Source organism: Mobula hypostoma, chromosome 11, assembly GCF_963921235.1.
Source record: "Mobula hypostoma chromosome 11, sMobHyp1.1, whole genome shotgun sequence".
NCBI lineage: Eukaryota > Metazoa > Chordata > Chondrichthyes > Myliobatiformes > Myliobatidae > Mobula > Mobula hypostoma.
In genome coordinates, this window is record NC_086107.1 from 64,456,524 (window position 1) to 64,471,709 (window position 15,186).

The 15,186-nt window shown below is 38.9% G+C and overlaps 1 protein-coding gene across 6 annotated transcripts in view; it reads right to left on the reverse strand.

Annotated features, from left to right (window-relative positions):
* Positions 1 to 934: 934 nt before the first annotated feature.
* The window catches only part of atg13 (ATG13 autophagy related 13 homolog (S. cerevisiae)), a 132,122-nt gene continuing 117,870 nt past the window's right edge, over positions 935 to 15,186 (reverse strand). For all 6 annotated transcript variants that reach the window (XM_063062192.1, XM_063062196.1, XM_063062195.1 and 3 more), the window contains 5 exons: positions 12,372 to 12,489; positions 9,516 to 9,593; positions 8,674 to 8,787; positions 4,797 to 4,925; positions 935 to 1,432 (listed from right to left, as the gene is read on the reverse strand). In XM_063062192.1, the coding sequence (XP_062918262.1) occupies positions 1,355 to 1,432; positions 4,797 to 4,925; positions 8,674 to 8,787; positions 9,516 to 9,593; positions 12,372 to 12,489 (517 nt within the window). In that variant the 3' untranslated portion in view covers positions 935 to 1,354. The remainder of the gene's footprint in view (positions 1,433 to 4,796; positions 4,926 to 8,673; positions 8,788 to 9,515; positions 9,594 to 12,371; positions 12,490 to 15,186) is intronic.

Genomic DNA, 15,186 nt, shown 5'->3' on the forward strand with positions numbered 1-15,186 from the left:
CAATTCATTTTCCACTGGGATATTAACCTCCTAATGCTTGTGGGCTAACAATTTAAATCAAAAAGGTTTTAAAACAGCGTCATATAGTAAACAGAAGAGGCACTGGGGCCCACTATCTATTGAGACCATAACGCACCAAAATCAGCTTATTTCATTTTACTCTTCCACGTTCCCATCAATTCCACAGATTCTTTGGAATGTGGGAGGAAACCAGAACATCCAGTGGAATTCTACTTGGACACAGAGAAAACGTGCAAACATCACACAGACAGGAGTGGAGTGTGAAGTAGCAAGTCTCCGAACTCTGTCATTTATTCACAGTGAAAACATTTGTAAAACTAACCTAAAATAGGGAGTTCAGTGGGTGATGGCAGGTTAGGACTGACTGGTGAGAAACATTAAATCCACTAATTCCCTTTGTATTCATAGATCAAGGCCATTTACTTTTGACCTTTCCCTATTGTTCTCTTTGTGTTTTTATCATTTATCTCTGGGAGCTGTTGGATAAACTCAACTGTGCCAGAACATTGTTCCAATTTCTAAAGAAGAGTTGAATACATAAATCCACTCAGTCATACAGTCCAAGTCATTTTTGAATCTAAAATCCCACAATTGTTCTGTGGCTACCATTTTCCCAAGGTTGCCTTGACTTTGATTCCCTAAACTATCAGGATATCATACGGCTACCAAGTCAAGTGGCTTTCTGTTAGGCACACATAATCATGAGTCATTCATACATACCATTTACCAGTTGGAGACTCAATTTTTAGGAACTTCCAACTTACATTCGATATGTGAAACGCATATTGTCATATTTCTATAAGATAAATGATAATATTTCATCAGAATGTGAAAAGGTAATGAAGGCTGTGAGATCTTAAGTCCTGAACAGTAAGCATTTTCAGTTTTATCACCCAGTTGATCAAGATGCCATTGGCTCAAATGGTTCAGTGTTTTATTTCTCTACAGTGAAGTGACAAACTACAAATCATTGGGTCTGAAACAAACATGCCGCAATTTAAATTATAAACCATCCTTAGAATACAACCAGAGTTGCAAGAAGCACACAAAACTTCCTACTTCAATAGAAAGAAATACATTGATTAAATATTGTTTGGCTTTACAAGATATTTACACATGTGTACAATAAGGTAGACTTTCACTTTTCAATTATAGCAGATCAGTAAGTGCAACTAGAAAATGTACTTACAGATTGCAGATAGACATCTATAGAAATAAGGGGGTTCTGTACTTCTAAAAATATATACATTTTATTTATAGAGGGAAAACAATTTTAAACATTGGTGCTTGTTGCAGGTATTGTTTCTAAAGCTGGGGAAGATATTGTCAATGGTTACTGAAGGGTGTCTACAAACGCATCAAATTCTTCCATATTCTTCTCATAGATCGCCAGCTTTTCCGGTAAGGAATCCTGAGGCAGAAATAAAATGAATTAAAAAATATTAGAAATATTTTGCAGCCTCACATTTGTTCTTATTCTTCAGTTGATAGGACATTCAACTTTGTATCAAGTGCTCGGTACTTCAATATGAGCCCCCAATATACACTGACATTCCAGAGGAGCAATGGGGGAATATAATTGTTGGGATTGTATGTTAATATAAGGCCATAAGACATCGAAGCTAATGACTTAGAATGAGACAGGTTTGAGTTGATTACAAAACTCTTGGCACCTTTGAAGATCAAGAAGTTCTCCAAATGTGCTGGTTAGAACCTTTGTTCAACCAAATCCAATCCCACTTTTCTGCTGATTATTATATTTCTTTGTTCTTCTTCCTCCAACCACTTGTTCATGCTACCCCGAAATGCTGATATTTTCTCCAATGTTCTACATAGATTCACAATTATACCTTTGACTTTCAATTTCTACTTATTTAATATGGATTTTTTATATCTCAAGCTTTTAACTCATGAATCTCTGTAGTCATCCAACACAGGATAATCTATACAAAATATTCTACCCCATTTCCATCTACCATTTACTTTTGGCTATTTCACCATCTTGTTAATATTCTTCAACAGCTTCCTTTGTTTCTGAAAATAATTCACTATGCCTTTTATTCTGCCAGTATCTGCACAAATTTTTAATCATTTAAATGAATACTATACACAGTTAAATGCAGGAGTCCCCAGACGGTTTGGCAACAAGTTTAAATTATTTCTAGTTGTTCAACCCTGTACTGCTTATTATTTGTCATCTTTCTTTCAATTTTGAATTTAATTTGTCTGACCCATATTGGGGACAACATCTTTTCAAGGAAATGTTGCAGGCATAAGTGCTTTCTCTTGTGTATTTATTATTTCAGTAATGTTTAAGTAATATTGTAAACATACTGTTTGATTAAGCATTCTTACATAATGCATTGTGTGTTAAATGTAAACATACGTCATCATGCCACCATGTCATAAGTGTGCACCTTGCTAAAAGTAAAAGTGAAGTTTACACGCATCTCTCAGGCTTGTTTTTCTTTCAACTAGTTTTATGTTTTTGAGTTACACAACGTAACAGTGGTGTCTAAGTTTTAAATGACCTCAAGATGACTACCTACCTGTTGAAGTTACATTGTACAATATACTGAGTGTGTGCGTAAATTTTATATATATATATTTACACACACACATACACAGGAGACCAATATATTACATATTTGAGTTGAGAAGCATTCTATGCAAATGTGTAAAAGAGTGTAGTGTATTTAATATTTCAGTAACATTTGAATAATATATTGTTTGATTAAGCATTCTTTGTTGTTTACATAATGCATTTGGGGTTATATGTAAAAGTATGTGAATGTCATATGTCATATGTCATCATACCACCATGTCATTAGTGTACACCTCACTAAAAGTAAAAACAGAGTTTCCACGCATCTTTTGGGCTTCCTTGTTTTACTTTCAATTAATTTTATGTTTTGGAGCTACAAAACACAACACCTTCCATTTCTTCAACTGTTAGTTTGTAAAGCTTGGGACCATGTTCCCCACAAACTGAACACTGAACTTGGGCTGAAGTTTCAGAGGATGGGGTGGGATAGACTATGGGATCAGGTTATGATTATCACAGTATCCCAATGAAGGCTTAAAGTAGTTCTTTGTAGGTTCCTTCAGCAGATTGTTTATATTTCTCTTCCCCAACATATTAGTGCTCATGTACAATATAAGGAACAACAGGAGCAGTACATTTGAACCCTCATGCAATTCAAGGAGATTGTTAACCTCAGCATCATTTCTTTCACAAACACCATATCCCTAAAATCCATTAACAGAAAAATCTGCTGAGCTCAGCTTTGAATGTACTTGGTGTCTGAGCCTCCATTACCTTCTTTGGAGAATTCAAAAGGTTAATTATTCTCTGGGTGAAGAAATATGGTTTCTTCTGTGACCGGAAAGGCCAACCCTCAGAACTTTAGGTTTGGGTCATTACTTCAGCAGAGGAAATTTCAACTCCAAATCTACCCCATTAAGGCACAAGAATTTTATACATTTTAATGAGATCATTGGAGTATCGGCCCTGTCTGTCTAACCCCTCCAATTCAGGTATTCACTGCACTTCCTCTATCACATCCTTTCTCAGGTAGGGAGCCAGATCTGTACGTAATAGCATGCCTTACGTAATTGAAACAATACATCTTTATTCTTGCAATCAAATCCTACTTAATAATGAACAACAAGTTGCTTGTCTTCTTAATTGCGTGCTATACCTGCATGTAAACTTACAGATTTGTATACCAGAATATCTAGATTCCTTTGAGCATTAACATCTTTCAATGTCTCATTTAAAACATACTCTACATTATTTTATACAAAAGTAGAAGATTAAAGTAAAGCTCTTCAGTTTCTAAGGAGGTAGTAATGACTTACGAACAGGTGCAGTTACTTGAGCATCAAGGACCATTCTATATCACACTGAGGTAGTCACTCGTTACATGTGTACTTGGATTTAACATCAAATTATGTGGTTGATGGTGGAAAGGTAAAAAGGTGTGTTGATTTTATTCTTGGCAATGTTCAGGTAAGAAGCCCAGGAGGTTAATTTTCCTTTCAGATTATTTGAAAATGCATGAGCTTTCACAGAAGCTATCAAACTGACTCTATTAGGTTTATGGAGACACCTTCCATGTAAGTGGCTGTACCATCAGTACAGAAGGGATATTACATTTAGATCCAGAAAGGAACAGATCAGTACATCAGGTGTGTGACATATGCTCCTTTCTGAGGCCAAGTTCCAGGACTGTCATTTGAATGTACTGGTCATATTACATCCAATTAGATGTCTCAAGGAATGTACCTCACTATGACCCATTAATTTTATTTGTGGGATGGGCCGGAGAAAGAGGAAAACAGACAGTGGGTTTATTTGACAATAAATTCCATTGCATTAATAATTATTTTAAACACAATATAGTAGAGTTGAAAACAGAAGAATAAAGCAGCATGTCGTACAAGAGCAGCATGCAAACACAGTGTAAATGTATATGCTTTCTACTATTAGCAGCATGACACATGAATTTTATATAAAAGCAATGGCAAACATATTAAAATACTGATGATGGTGCTTTCATTTTTGAACTGCTTTGGCCTTCTGTTATGATATCAGGCTGCTGACAGATGGGTATTTGTTACTTCCTCTCCCACAGAGCACTATAATGTGATCACAGCAGCAGCGAAAAAGCAAGTAGCCAAACTCAATGTATTGTGATTTATGTCCATTAGTGCACGTGTACCATGTATTCAAACGTTGTTGCTTTAATGCAACTCCATAACTCTCTTCTTACCAGATCCTCAGCCATTGACTGTGCGCTGATATCTATGGAGAGACTGCTCAACTGAGGCGGGTTCTGAAATTCCCTGTAAAAGGTGCCAAGATCCATGGGTAGAAAATCATCCTTTGAGAAGGCAGGCTTCTAAATTGCAGATAAAGAAAAATTTGTTACATTAAATTTTATTTTGAAAGGAAGTTAAGCATAAGGATAGAGATACAACTTGCCTACAAAACTTGACGCGCAAGTAGCAAATGTATTTGATCAATAGCTGTTAAACACAGTAGATTCTATAGACAAACATGGTAACATGGGTGGTTGTGATAAAATGCTCTTTGACAGAAGAGCAGATCAATGTTCAAAATAGTATGTTTGTACTATATGACTTTAAAAGAAAAGCAACTCGTATAAAAACTGATGCTAATTTGTTAAAACTGAGAATAGTGTCCTGTTTCATTATCCAGAAATAATTATTTCTCTGTATGGGAGTCGTCGGCTTGTCATCCTTCAGGAATTAATTACTTTGTAAAATTATTCAACTTTTGAGTCTACAAACTTATAGACTGCAGGATGAGAAAACTTATTTCTCTTGTACTTTATCAGAAGTGTTCAAGATTTAATTTTAGCACCTTCAGCAGTTCAATTGCCTGACCAATTTGAAGAATCTTTTTGATTTCAAAGTAGTAAAAAAGCCAGGCAGTACCATTTGAGTTTTTAAATTTTGTGTCATGCTCTTTTTTACGCAGACACAACAAAAATAACAAAAGTGAACTAATTCCAAATTATCAGAGGCTCAGGCAAACTACTTTGAACAGAAATGCTAAGAGATTAGAATATGGGACAAGTTATAGAGTATTATCCAAATTTAAAACAGAAGCTGTTTTAATTCTGAGCATCAAAGAAGTCTACAAGGCAGTAAAATAGTCAAAGTACAGCAGATAAAACCCAACATCTAAGAATGTGGAATATGGTTAAAAGTAATGTTTCCACAGGGGACAGCAGCTGATATGGAAGATACACACTGGTATTTCTGTACGACTATGAAAGTTTCAATGGACGCACTCAGTCACAGAAATTCCAAATTTGATAGAAGCTGTCAGAAGTGATGTCCCAATTGTGGATGGACATTGGAACCTTCTCATTTGGTTTACAATATTGGATCTGGCACAGGGAGCTTTTTTGCATGCAGGGAAATGGCTGCCAGGGTTTAAGTATAAGCACTTACATTGTATTTATTCAAATAGACATTTTAATATTCCATACTCTTGCAATTAAGGTCTTTTTTCTATTAGCAATCATAGTTATTTGTTCTTAAGACAATCTCTATCAAGAGATTGTCCTTAGGCTTCACTCAATGGTTCAATCTAGAGATGTACTCTCCCTGAAGCCCGTACTGCCACTGACAGAATTTTCACCTAATTCCAAGTGTACACCTAAAACCCAATTTATAATATTATGTTGAACCCCTACCTCTCTGAGCGCTCCAAGTTCCTGGGTGTCAACATCCTGGACCCAACATACTGATGCAATCATGAAGGCAGCATTCCAGTGGCTATGCTTTATTAGAAGTTTGAGAGATTTACTATGTCACTAATGAAGCTAGCAAATTTCTACAGATATAGCGTGAAGAGCATTCTGACTGGTCGCATCACCACCTGAAATGGAGGCTCCAATGCACAGGACAGCAAGAGGCTAACGAGTTGGAGACTCAGCCAGCACCATCACGGGAACAAGCCTCCCCACCACAAAAGCTAACTTCAAAAGGCTGTGCCTCAAGAAGGCAGCAACCATCATTAGGGACCCTCACCAGGCGGGACGTCCTCTCTTCTTGGGTGCGAGGGCCCTAAGACTCAATGTTTTAGGAACAGCTTCTTCCCTCCACCATCAGATTTCTGAATGGTCTATGAACTGAACTCACTAATTCTGTTTTGCACTATTTATTTTTATTAATAGTAATATTTTGCCTGGCACTGTATTGCTGCCAAAAAAACGTGTGATAAATAAAACTCCATCATTCGAAACCCTGCCAAGCACTAATGGGTCTTTGCAGCTTGATTTCAATACTCTCATTATCGTGTGATCATAGCGTGGCTAAGTCCCAATTCACCTTGTTGGGCTCCAACAGTCTGAAATATTTTATCTTAAGCATTTCCTTTCCCACTTCTACTTTATCATAAACTGCTGTCCCATGAGACATCCTGCCTAGAATTCTTCCTAAGTCCTTCCTGCTTCCAAGTCAGCTTAGAAATAGGTCCATCGAGCCCATACAATGTCCCATTTTTACACTAATCCTACATCAATCCCATTTTTAAAATTCTCACCACATTTTCACCTTCCCTCAGATTCGAGCACTCACTTACAGACGAGGGGCAATACAGAGTGGCCAACTAACTGATCAACCCATGTCAATTGGATAAGGGAGAAACTGAAGCACCTGGAGGAAAACCATGTGGTAACAAGGAGAACAGGAAAAACTCCACACAGACAGCATTCTGAGGTCAGAATATATGAGTAAAGGAAGATACAGAGGCTGCCATTTTATACTTAACATAAAAGAAAGCAAACCATTATTGTTTTTGTCTCTGTCCATCTTAAAAAAAATTGGATTCTTCACTCCTCAGAGTTCTCTTCTATTAAGGGGAGAGGCTAACTCAAGCACAACTCACTAACCACTCCTTGATTATGGTGTAACTGCTACCATTTTGAAATTATTTGTTCAGGGTCTCTGGGCATTGGTGATGCTTGTTGTCCATCCCTACATACTCCAAAGTCAGAAGCTTGCTGAGCCATTTCTGGGTATGTTGGTGTGTCTGGGGTCACAGTGACATACCACACTGGGCGAGGATATAGAATGCCCTTCCAGGAATGACATTAGTGAACCTAATATATTTTTAAAAATCCATGTTCATTTAAATAGATAAATTTAAAATTGTCAGCAACCTGGTGAGATTTGAACTTGCATTTTTGGATCAAAGTTTATTTGTCAACTTTGTACAACTACCAAAAAAATCCTTTTGACTGTGCTTTTGCCATACTTATTTTTCTGCAGTCATTCGTTCTTTGAATTTACCATTCTTTCGTCTTTTTATAACATGAAGATTACTTCAAGTTATAGATTATGGAGGTCATGTAAAGTTGGTTTTCAAAACCAGCAATTACTTGCTCTAGAACATTAATTGGAATTATAATTTGCAGATAGGAGGTTTTTCCAAGAACTCCGCCATGGATGATCCTAAGCGTGGCTGCAAAAGGGGGAAGGTTGGGCATGGGGCTAACAACTCCATCCCATAAAAACCCAGTGCTACAGAAACACCAACAGAAGCTCCAAAGACCTCATCCCTGAGAAAGGAAGGATCCAAGAAGAGGAGCTAAACCTAAGGACAATTTGAAAGACTGACCCAGACAGTGGACCATGATGTGCTAAGAAGAGAAGATTTTCAGCTGTTCAGAAAGATGGCTACATTGAGTATTTTCCTCTTCCTTCAGTTAGTCCTGATGAAGGGTCTCGGCCTGAAACGTCGACTGCACCTCTTCCTACAGATGCTGCTTGGCCTGCTGCGTTCACCAGCAACTTTGATGTGTGTTGCTTGAGTATTTTGTGTTTTTTATGCTCAAAATATTTAATCAAAAATTATTGATATCAGCATTATCTTTAATATCTTTGACGACATGCACTTAATATGTGTCATCCAATGGGATCCCTTCAAAATAAACTAGATCAGGCAATGTTGGAATGCGATAGGATTTCACTCTATCAATGCCCTTAAGATAATCTGCATTCTTAGTTGCGATGCAAGTGAAAGGTGGTGATTTATGAACAACTGAGCAACAAGCCTACAATGTTACTTTAGGTTAAACAAGTAGCCCGAAGTGCCAGAAATAAAAGACTTACAAGTTCCACCATAACAAATTCATCCTGTGTGAGGCCACTGCTACCGCTGGACTGGTCTGAGTGAAGACTGGCATGCAGGGGCGAATCTTGGGCTGGGGAATCAGGGGGATTTACCTGTGTTAAAGTAGAAAGATGCCATCCATACAGATGTAATAGGTTGCTAAACAGCAGCAATCAGGCAAACCGTTACATAAACAAAAAGAACCTGCCAGGTAGCCAATGTCAGATGGCACACTAGAATTGCATCACTGAGCGATGAAACATTGAATTACAGTCATAATTTGGCATCCATTATAAGATTCTAGGATCAGTTCCCACCACTGTCAGATTCTAGGATCAGTTCCGAAGAGGAAAGACACAGCAGGAGAAAACTGTACATTTAATTGGAAATTGGGGTGACATGCTGGTAAGACATGGCTGAAATATTTCCAGCTCGAGATGGAGGCAGGAAGAAGCAGTGCTTGAACTCAAAGTTTATACATATTTCAGAACATTTAATAAATTACAGAAAAGAGATAGACTGGATTATTCATAGGTTTGATAAAACTAGGATTACTCTTACGCTAGATATGGGAAGATTTTAAATCCTAGTGGTAGTCAGCTCCCTAGTTCAACAGAAATGAAGAACGTTCATGTCAGCAGAGATCTGAGAAATATATATGAACACAAGAAGCGAAAATGAAGCCTTTGTTCAATAGCTTGGCCCGTCAATAAGAAAGGTTAACTACTCTCATCTTTTAGCTGATGGTTTATATTAAAAAGACCATACAGCAAAAGATGTTTTAAACCAGCTTTAAAACCTTTCAAGTTTCTGAAGGATTTATATTTCTTGCCAGACTCACCATAACATCAGTGTCCTCAGATTCAATAATTTTTGATGCAAACATAGCAAACGGCAAATCCATTTTGACAGCAGTAACCTGTGTAAAACAGGAAACCATAAGTTATATGACTAAATCTGATCATGATAAGAATAGACAAACATTAAAAAAATGTAATCTATAATCATTCACTTTAGTCAATTACTGAAACACATTACGGAGTTCTCCAAAAATATGGCACACTGGTTAAGCTACATAGAATGCTTAACATTCCATTTCTCTTGCTATTTTCTCAGTGCAAGCAAAACTGTGATCAGTCACTTTGAATTCATAAGCAATTTTAAGACTATGACAAAACTAAAGTTAAATTAAATCTGCTGTTGAAACACCTGATATGGTTATAAAGCTAGTTTTTCTTTTTTTGGTTTAAGAGTCACTGAAGGGTTCCTTAGATCATAGTGGATGTTCAGGAATCGGCAAAAGTTTTCGACTGTGACTGCCATCAAGTGTCATTACAAAGTTGACATGAAGTTACCAATGAAAGGGCAGTTGCACGCACACCCACATAGACACATATACACACACACACACACACTCACTCAGTGGCCATATTTTTAGGTACACCTGCAAATATCTAATCAGCCAATTATGTGACAGCAACTCAAAGCATAACAGCATGCAGACACTACAGCACATAACTATGCCTTTCAACTAATCTAGTCCATGTTGAACTATTAATCTGCACTTTTCCATCAACCTGTACCCAGACCATAGCTCTCCATACCCCTCTGTTCCATGTACTTAACCAAATTTCTCTTAAGTGTTGAAATTGAACATGCATTCAACATTCTCACCATGCTCTGAGTGAAGTTCCCCCTTATGTTGCCTTTAAACATTTTGACTTTCACTCTTAAGCCACACTTCCAGTTCTAGTCTCACCCAACCTCAATGGAAAAGCCTGTTGGTATTTACCCTATCTATATCCCTCATAGTCAAGAAGTTTAGTTGTGGTTCAGACCAAACATCAGAATGGGGAAGGAATGTAATCTGAGTGACTTTGACCATGGATTGATTTTGGTGCCAGACGGGGTGGTCTGAGTTTCTCAGAAACTGCTGCTCTCGTGGATTTTCATGCTCAACAGTCTATAGAGTTTACAGAGAATGATGTGAAATTCAAAAAACATCCAGCGAGATGTAGTTCTGTGGGGGAAAACAGCTTGTTAATAAGAAGGGTTTAAGGAAATGGCTGAAGTGGTGAAAGTTGACAGAAAGGTGACAGTAATTCAAATAACCACGTGTTATAGCAGTGGTGTGCAGAAGAGCATGTCTGAACATATTACAATATGTCAAACCTTGAAGAGGATGGGCTACAGCAGCAGAAGACCATGAAAATACACACAGTGATATCTTAAGATTACAAGAGTGTAATCGTGTGGACAACATAGATAGGTACCCTTATCAGGGTGGGAACATACATATATAGTTTTAGTGATGTTTGGTTGCTGGCTGCTTGACCAAAGTTTTTGGTTGGGTGCCGGACGCTTGGAGAGATTTGGCAGGGGGTGGGCACCCGGCGCTCGGCCGGGGGTCGTGGTCGAATGGTCGGCGACCTGGGCCGGCTCGCCCACCGGACTTAGTCTGGGAGGAGGGTGTGAGGACACCCAGCAGGACTGAAAAAAACAAGACCTGACAAAGGGCAGATGAGCTCCTTGTGAGCCAACGGCCATCTTCCATGGAAGAGATTAAAGCCTCACCACGTATCTACGAATCGTATGCTATGCACCTAGTTAGAAGAGATACGATGAACTTGGGCGCTGCACCGTGTGCCTGGACCTGCCCAAGGCCTCCACCTAAGGAACAGCTGAGCTCGAAGAAGCGGCCGTGGCTGGAGGCCGACACGGCCTCGGGCTCGAGTTCGGCGGGGGCGGTGCCAAGGTGGCCAGTGGGAACAAACTGGAGGAGAGGCTGTACTCAGTGCTGTCACAAGATCGAAGAAGATGGAGGTGCATAGCCGCCAACCCTGGATTCAGGACAGCACCCACTGACTGACTGACTGAGACACACACACACACACACACACACACAAATTGGTTAGTTAACTCTTTCAGCATCAACAATAAAGCTCCTGAAATGTCCATAAATTATTACTTTTTTTCCTTCTTAGTAAATTGTTTGGGAGAGGACTAGGGAAGGTGTCTTAACAGCACAGGTAAAACTTCCTGCAGTTTTTAACTGTTTGTGAACATCCACATTGACACATATTTAGGTAAACAGAGGGAATGACCACTAAAAATGCTCAAAACACATAAAAGTTGGACATCTAACATAAATATTAGCACATCTACATGGAGAGCTGTTGCAGGAAAGCAGCATCCATCATCAGGGATCCCCACTACGCAGGTCATGCGCCTGTCTTGTTGCTGCCATCAGGAAGGTGGCACAGGAACCTCAGGGGAAACATTAGCAGGTTCAGGAACAGTTATTACCCCTCCACCATCATGCTCTTGAATCTGTGGGGGATAACTTCATTCAACTTCACTTGCCCCATCACTGAACTGTCCCCACAAACTATGGATGCACTTTCAAGGATTCTTCATTTCATGTTCTCCATATTTATTATTATTATTATTGCTATTATTTTTTCTCTTTTGTATTTGCAGTTTGTTGTCTTTTGCACATTGGCCGTTTGTCTGGCCCTTTCATTAATTCTATTATGATGCTTGGATTTACCGAGTATGCCCGCAAGAAAGTGAATCTTAGACATATATCTACTCTGATAATAAATTTACATTGAACTTTGAAATAAAGCAAGAGGAAACTTGTTACTAATAGCATTGAAAGTCAATTGTTCAGTCCCTGTTATATTTGGAGTCATACCTGACTGGCTGGTTTGTTAACAAATGCACCCACTTTCCTGGTAAAGGTAGTCTCCAGTGCATGTTGTGGTGATCCACTCTTCCCCTCACTGCTCTTTGATAACATTTCTGCTTCACCACTTTAAAATGAACAAAGGAGAAGACTGTCAAAGATGGCTGTTTATGATTTTATTACATGTCATTGTTCTCAGTCATAATAAATATAAATAATAAATAAGAATAAAAATAAGCATTTTAATCTGACAAAAGTGAAATTTCTACTTAAAACCAGATTAGGTGTTGAAGAAGTTTAAGAGGAGATTTAGTGTGTAAATCTGCTCCAGCATTCAACAGGCTCACGGTTAATCAATAAGACATGACTCAACTAGCCTCTTAGTCTTTGATCCATTAGCATTCAAAAATATTTATCCCTGCCCCGGGTATTTTCAATGATTCAGCATACATTTATATCTGGAACAGAGAATTTCAAAGGTTCACAACCATACAATGCAGAAAATAGGTCTTTCAGACCACTTAATCTACTCCAACCATTAAGCATCCATTTACACTAACCCTAAATAATTTCAATTTCACTCTTCCCACATTCCCATTTACTCCTCCTCGACATTTCCACTTACCTAAACACTGGGGATAACTTAGAGGTGGTCTATTAACCTACTGACTAGCATATCTTGGGAATATGGGAAGAAACCAGATAACTCAGTGTTGGGAACTGTAGGGTCATGCACTTTGGTAAAAGGAATAAAAGCATAGATTATTTTCTAAATGAGGAGAAAATTCAAAAATCCGAGATGCAAAGGACTTGGGAAATCCTTGCGCAGGATTCCCTAAAAGTTAAGTCAGTGGTGAGGATGGCAAATGCAATGTTACCATTCATTTTGAGAGGACTAGAATATAAAAACAAGGATGTAATGCTGAGGCTTTATAAAACACTTGTGAGGCCCCACTTATTCTGAGCAATTTTGGGCCCCTTATCTGAGAAAGGATGTGATGACATTGGAGAAGGTTCAAAGACATTTTACGAAAATGGTTCCAGAATTGAAAGGCTTATGATATAAAGAGCATTTGATGGCTCTGGGCTTGTACTTGCTGAAATTTAGAAGAATGGGGTTAGGGGGATCTCATTGAAACTTATCAAATGTTGAAAGGCCTAGATGGAGTGGATGTGAATAGGATGTTTCCTATAGTGGGGGAGTCTAGGACCAGAGGGCGCTGAATCCGTGGAATTCGTTGCGACGTGCTGCTATGGAGGCCAGGTCACTGAGTGTATTTAAAGCGGAGTGTCTTGTGGGGGTCTGCCTTATTCTGATTGCTGAAAGTCGCTTTAGTTGTGTTTGGTTACTTTAGAAGCTGCAGCTGCTTTTCCCATTGGATAGATGGCTGGTGTCCACTTTTAAATATCCTAGGTGTATATGCTTTTTGGCTGTTTGCAACAATTGAAAGACATCAGGATAAAACAATAGCAAGTCTTAAGAATGAATTGGAAGATCTTAGTCAGCACTGTATTATGCTGAGCGAATCAATATTGATGGCTCAGAGTAGGGTTACAAACTTAGAACATACAAATATACAGATGGCCTGTTGGCTAATGAAAGTACTGAATTTAGAGGCAGCTCACTGGGCCTATCAGGAACTATGTTGAGATGGGGTGATGATCCTACTGTGTGGCTGAGAGATGGGGATACCTGGTTGGATGATAAGTACGAGGGAGAGAGAGTAGCGTGGCCCCTCGGTTTAATCCTCGAGATGATCGCCCTCTCCCCCGTGAGTTTGGGCCGGGCCAGGGCAGTAATTATGCGTTCCCACACCTGCTGTGGGGGACATCAATCTGCAGTTTCGTCCTCTCAGGAGGGGGAGGAGGGTCAAGAATGTACAGGGGATGGTGTAATGGACACCTTTGAGACAACAGAGCTCAGAGTCCTGTAAAGAAATGTTTTTAGTGTTGCTTAAAGTCGGGATTCTAGAGGAGTAGGTAAAATGGGTTTTGCAATATGTAAATACTGTCAGGAGGAACAAAAAAGGGAGACTGTTGAGGGGGAAGGATCATTCTTCAAGTCTTCTGTAGATAAGGGTTCCTTTTGTCCTCTGCCAGATTCCTCACATTTCATTTAGGGTTCCCTGCAAAGGATGTTGGCTAACGATTGCCAGCAGTGGGAATCGGGGTGGGGGGGGGTGGAGTTGTGGCTAGTGCCTTGTTATTGTAAGGGGGGGGTCATCTATCTTTCCTGTAAATATTGTGTGAATGATTTGAATGCAGAAAAACGTGAGGTGTGGCCATATGTGACAGTTTGTGTGTGTGTGCGCATTCGTGCGTGTGAGGGCTTTGCCTATAAGAGACTGTGATTGTGTTGGGCCCCACCCAGTTACTATTTCCCTATCTGTTCCCTGAAAAGTGCTGTTTCTCTGTGAGAAATTAATGTCTGTTTTCAGTTTTGCAGTTCCATACAAAGTTTTAAAAGAGGAATGCAGCCTGGGCTTTGTGTTTTGTATCTGTTCCGTGTTTATTGTATCTTAAACTGTTAATTTGTTACTTGTTTCCCCATGGTTTGTGTAACTGGTTTTCAGGATGATTCATTTTTCACAGTGGCCATATGACACTAGAGTTGAAATTTTGGTAGAAGTTTGGGCAACTTTATTCTGGATATGAGATACCCACATTTTAAAGGGAATTGAGCATTTGGGGAGTAATTCTTGTAGTTATATTGCTGTTTGTGTTCTCTAAGCATCCAGTTACTAATCAGGAGCAAGTGCATTTGCATCTCCCTGCATTACAGAATGGCAAAGTGGTAAGTGCTAATTTGGTCAAATATCTTACT